The 6,161-nt window shown below is 42.3% G+C and overlaps 1 protein-coding gene across 1 annotated transcript in view; it reads left to right on the top strand.

Annotated features, from left to right (window-relative positions):
- The first annotated feature begins 2,812 nt into the window (after window positions 1-2,812).
- Window positions 2,813-6,161, top strand: part of LOC140897197 (olfactory receptor 10A2-like) — a 10,404-nt gene continuing 7,055 nt past the window's right edge. Inside the window, exon 1 of the mRNA XM_073309592.1 lies at window positions 2,813-2,862. Within this exon, the coding sequence (XP_073165693.1) occupies window positions 2,813-2,862 (50 nt within the window). The remainder of the gene's footprint in view (window positions 2,863-6,161) is intronic.

Here is a 6,161-nt window from a genome sequence, read left to right as displayed (position 1 = left end):
TATTTAGCTTACACAAGAGAATGTTAACAAGCAACTTGATCACAGTCTGTATGTTCCAAAACAAGGAGAAGAGTTCTGACTGTAGAAATCTGTTTGATCTAGCAGATAAAGGCATATCAGAATTCAGTGGTTAGAACCTGAAGCTAGATAAATTCAGATTTGAAATAAGGGCACACATTTTTTTAAAAAATGAGAACAAATATCACTGGAACAACTTACCCAGGGACGTGGTGGATTTTTGTCTTTAAAACAAGATTGGATGTCTCTTTCAAATGTTCAGATTCAACTAGAAGTTTTGTGCTGGATTCAGATCAGGTAAAGGTCCTCCAAGTGTCACAGCTATATGCAAGGTGGAACAGATTGTCTAGAATAAGAAGTTAGCACATATCAAAAGGGACCATTCAAGGTAAAGTAGCCCATTAGCCCTTCTGCAGTCATATGGCAAAAACAGTGGGTTAGTGGGTTGCATATTGTGGTAAGAAGCCAAGCCATAAATCCAGTGACTCTGTTCAGTCCAGGATTTTTAGTGTCGAGCAGAGTTATGAATTTAAGCTTCCAGGCTCATCTTTCGAAAGTGTGGTGGGCAGATACTCCACCAGAGAAGTAGATCACATCATGGAATGGGCCACCCAAATACCCCAAGACATCCTGCTTCAATACGGAAATAAACCCCACTCTGACTGCACACCCATTGTCACCGACCCCTCCGTGCTGGAATCCATACAGGGTATCATCAAACAACTACAACCTATACTCGATGGGGACCCGATCCTGAAATAAATCTTTCCTGAATTCCCACTTCTGGCCTTCATGCAACTCCCCCCGACCTCTCCAAGCTCATCATCAGAAGCAAGTTCCCCACACAGACCAGGACACACCAACTCAAAGCAGCAACAGACCGTGCCATAACAGATGCAAAACCTGCAGACATATCTCCACTGCTACAATGATCAACACTCCCCACAACACACCTTTCAAGATCCATGCATCCTACACATGCCTTTCACAACATGTGGTGTACCTCATCCCATGCACTAAGTACCCCAATAACAGCTATGTGGGTGAAATCGACAGTCAATACACACTCAAATAAACTCACACAGGAAAATGATAAAAAAGACAAAAACACGATGTCACATGTGGGTGAACACTTTTCACAGAGCCATCACTCTATATCTGACCTATCATCCTATTCCTCCAAGGAAACCTGCACAACGCTTCCAGAAGATAAGCCTGGGACTTTAAATTCATAGCTTTGCTAAACCCTAAATATCCTGGACTGAACAGAGACCATGGATTTATGGCTTATTACAAAGATGTGTAACCCACTAACCCTTCTTTTTGTCCGGTGACTGCACAGGTGTTAATGGGCCACTCTACCTTGAATGGTCCCATACAATATGTGCTATCTACTTATACTAAACAATCTGTTTCACCTTGTATTTTGCGGTGATCCTTGAAGTACCTTTCCCAGACTTGAAAAAGAGCTCTGTGGGGCTTGAAAGCTTGTCTCTCTCACCAACAGAAGTTGGTACAATAAAAGATATTACCTTGCCCACCTTGTCACTATGAAACCCAGATGGACCTGCAGGCTGATATGTTATTGGTACACAGGGCAGTGTGGCTGCATCCCCATCACCAAGAGTGGAAGACCGGCAAGAAGATTCCATCCCAAGACACGAAAGGGGCAAGAAGTGGGTGCTCAGAGAGACCAGAAAAGGGGAAAGGGGGCAGCTGCCTGTCACCATATCACTGACAAACACTGATTAATTCATTCTCCACACGTGTGACAGTGTGGCAAAATGGGCAATGATTTTTCTCTCTTTTTCATAGACAGGGAACTGAGACGTAAGTTGGGGAAGTTATAGGGCCTATGGAAATTTGGGGAAGTTCTCTGGCCTGTGTTATACAGGAGGTCAGACTAGATTATCACAATGGTCCCTTCTGGCCTTGGAGTCTATGAAGCTACGATTCTATAAGATATTTTACCCAGGAATGAAAAGTTACTACTCAAGTGTCCTATTGGCTGTTATTTTCAAAGGGACACGCTATAACTTTCAGTGGGAGCCAGAAACTTAAGCTCCGTTGAAAAAAAACTCAGCCATGATGAATAAGAATTGTGATGGAGAATAGCACTGAAAATAGTCCCATGGCATTCCATCAATTAATAAGATGTCTTCTTCTGGAATATTGTGTTCTGTTACTGATCTCCCCATCTCAAAATGGGATACAGCAGAAATAGAGGGAGTTCAGATCTGGACAGGAAAAAAAAGGTTTGAAAGAATGAAAAATATCTTTGTTGAGAAGATAGATGGAAACAAAAGGGCTGTTAAGTAGAGCTAGCTGGGAAGATATTTTCTATCCTATGTACAATTTTGATGAAAATGATGAAAAAAACCAACCCATAAAATATTATTGAAATGTTTGCAGTTTTCATTAAAAAAACCACCACCACCACCACCACCACCACCCCCAATTTGGGGGTACAGGGAGGTTGGTTGTCAAAAACAAACAAGTAAACAAACTTACCACTTTTTGGATTTTCTTTTTTTCAGCAAAAACACTTTTTTTATTAAAGCAATTTATTTTGGTGAAATTTCTGTTTCCTCAAAAATCTATTTCCCATCAAAAGAAATTTTTGAAAAGAAAAGAAAAGAATATCAATTTGGACTAAACAAAAAACAAAAAAAGAGAAAAAATTACCTGTTGTGAAAGCTGACACTTCATCTGTTCTGTCTTGAACAGTAATCAGACACATTCCATTGGCAACATCTCTCTCTCTCATATAAAACACAGCCTCCATCCATCCGACATGTACCCAGCCATGTCTAAGACAAGCACCATTATATCAGACAGAACAAGGTAAATCCTCAGAATGGTCCACTGACAACATTCATTCCCTTGGCTTTTTATTGTTTATTTCAGATCACGAAGACCCAGGGAATTCTTCCTCTCTCTCTCTGTCTCCTCCTACTTCCCACTCCCTCCTGTTTCATGGATTTTACAAATATTTTGGCATGTGCTACCAAAGGGATCTATTAACATGTTTATGTAGCTTTGATCATAGGCAATTTCACTCCTGTCACTGTGACCCCAGAGGAGACAATCTGGCTATTTAATCTCATGTGGTAAATGAGATCTCTTCTGATCAAGTCACTTTTATCTTTCTTTTAAACTTTGAAGCAGAGTCATCTAGAGATTGGGTTATTTTCAAAGTTTATGGCCAAATTCTCTAGCAGTATCTGAAGTCGGCCTTTAGTTGTGTGCAGTTAGTGACATGATCTCGAAAAAAAAATCCCATAACATATCAGCATGGCTTTTGTATATTGTAGGCAGACAGGGTGGAATATTTAAGTTTGAGGAATAGACTCCAAGCTATCCAATTCCTATCCCTTACCCTCTGCTTCCCCCAAGGGCATTTAGGGAAGTATCATCCACTTTCCCTTCCCCCCAACTCAAGAAAGAGCCAAACCCTTGGAGCCCGACAGACCCAAACAGCAATCCAAACAAAGCAGCAGCCAAATTGCACTAGGTACAGTCTACCCGGTGACCACAGTCTACTTGGTGACACACATGTGCAGAGCTTATTTCGTGGGTGGAGTTCAGAAGAGTATCACCCATACTTTTTTTCCAGGATCTACCTATGTTCCCACTCACCCACTGTTTTTTTCTGCCAGATAGTGGCACTACAGAGGAACCTGAGGCATGTCAACAGCAAGTGTTCCATGGACCACCAATGAATCACAGCCCATAGTTTGGTTAAATGTTGTATCTACCTGGTTTTTGTTTGGTTGTCTGGTTGGTATTTGCAGTATTCAACCAGCTTCTGTCATGAGCACCAACCTAAGGAGCAATGAAACAGCCACCTTGATTACAAACATGTGGTCTTTCCTAGCAGGAAAACCAAGATGTGGGCAGCTCAAAAAGGCACAATTAAGAGGTGTCATGGTTACGGTGCTAATTGCACCTCCAACCACTGTGTGGTCTCTCCGAGTGTACTGGCTCACGTGCTTGGTATCTTGCCCATGGAATCTTATGATTCTTCTACTCTTGGACCAGGACCTGGGTACAACCCCTCATCTAATGCCAACCTCTTATTACTGAATAGGTTCAACTAGACACTTGTATTTCCTCCCTTTGGGGGCTTATGACCACTGATATGGTGATAAACAGCCTTCTGAAAACAAGTTCAGTTACTAGCAAACAGAACAAAGCTTTAGATGAAATCATTTCAAAACAACAACCAGTCCACATGCATGTTTTGACTCCTCTAATCTTACATTTCACTAAAGCTAAGTCCAATGGTATTTCCACTTAAGTTACAGGAATAGAACAGAACCATCTTACCTTCTCTTAGGAAGCCAAGAAACTTTTGGTCCTAGTTTGTCTTCCAGAGAATGACTCCTCCTAGTCTGTCTTTCAGAAAAGCTAGGTTTTTAAAAAAGAAACCACCCTCACTATGTCTCTCTGGCCACCAATTAATGTACAATATCGTTCAATGATCTGTGTTACAGGCCTGAGCTGTGAAATCTTCTTTCTTCTGTCCCAGACCGGTTTCTCACAGCCGGCCAGGCAAATGTGCTAAGATGCTGCTCCCAGATGGTTGCTCAGTTGTTTGGTAGTTAGACTCATTCAGCCTTAATGGCTCACAATCATTGCTCTAGCAACTGGTGGGGGAAGATGTGCTGTAACTGTGTCCTCCCCTGGCATTTCAATATGACGTGTGAAATCGAGTACATAAACCATATTTTAGGGTAGAGATCAAGGTTCACCACTGAGTGCCCCCACTTTTGTCATAACAGGTTTTGCACATTTTGATTTATTTTCTGTGTTTCTGTTGCACATTTGCCTAAAAGACCAGATCATAGAATCAGAGAAATGTTGGGCTGGAAGGTACCTCGAGAAGTCGTCAAGTCCAGCCAATGTGTTGAGGCCGGACCGAGTAAGCATAGACCATCCCTGACAGGTTTGCCCAACCTGTTCCTAAAATCCTCCAATGATGGGGATTCCACAACCCCCCTTGGGAGCCTGTTCCAGAGCTAGAATCATAGAATTATAGAATATCAGGGTTGGAAGGGACCTCAGGAGGTCATCTAGTCCAACCCTCTGCTCAAAGCAGGACCGATCCCCAATTAAATCATCCCAGCCAGGGCTTTGTCAAGCCTGACCTTAAAAACTTCTAAGGAAGGAGATTCCACCACCTCCCTAGGTAACGCATTCCAGTGCTTCACCACCCCCCAAGTGAAAAAGTTTTTCCTAATATCCAATCTAAACCTCCCCCACTGCAACTTGAGACCATTACTCCTTGTTCTGTCTTCAGCTACCACTGAGAACAGTCTAGAGCCATCCTCTTTGGAACCCCCTTTCAGGTAGTTGAAAGCAGCTATCAAATCCCCCCTCATTCTTCTCTTCCGCAGACTAAACATCCCCAGTTCCCTCAGCCTCTCCTCATAAGTCATGTGTTCTAGACCCCTAATCATTTTTGTTGCCCTCCGCTGGACTCTTTCCAATTTTTCCACATCCTTGTAGTGTGGGGCCCAAAACTGGATACAGTCTCCAGATGAGGCCTCACCAATGTCAGATAGAGGGGAATGATCATGTCTCTCGATCTGCTGGCAATGCCTCTACTTATACATCCCAAAATACCCTGAGAGTTAAAAAGGTTTTCCTAATATCTCCCTGGCTGCAGACTAAGCCCATTCTTGTCCTCCTTTCAGTGTATATTGAGAACAATTGATCACCTTCCTCTTTATAACAACCTTTAACATATGTGTACACTATTATCAGGTCCCCCCTCAGTCTTCTTTTCTCAATACTAAACATGCCCAGTTGTTTTACCCTTTCCTAACAGGTCAGGTTTTCTAAACCTTTGATCACTTTTGTTGCTCTCCACTAGACTTGCTCCAGTGTGTCCAATCTGGCGCGCAGAATGGATACAGCACTCCAGCTCTTCTAGTAGACATTGCTAATGCTGCTTCATTCAATGAAAACAAGAGGTGATTGTGCTCTAACAATGTAGTGAATACTTGGAGCTGGGGGAAATTTACCCTTGTAAAGACGACCAGAATCACACAAAGCTCATGTCCCTCTTAAGTCTTCAAAATATAATTCTGAAAATAGCACAATTTAGGGAATCTGTCTATGTACAGCTTATGAACTCT

This window comes from Lepidochelys kempii, chromosome 13 (assembly GCF_965140265.1).
Source record: "Lepidochelys kempii isolate rLepKem1 chromosome 13, rLepKem1.hap2, whole genome shotgun sequence".
Lineage (NCBI taxonomy): Eukaryota > Metazoa > Chordata > Testudines > Cheloniidae > Lepidochelys > Lepidochelys kempii.
Note: the sequence above shows the minus strand (reverse complement) of the source record. Positions and strands in the feature narration are given on the sequence as shown.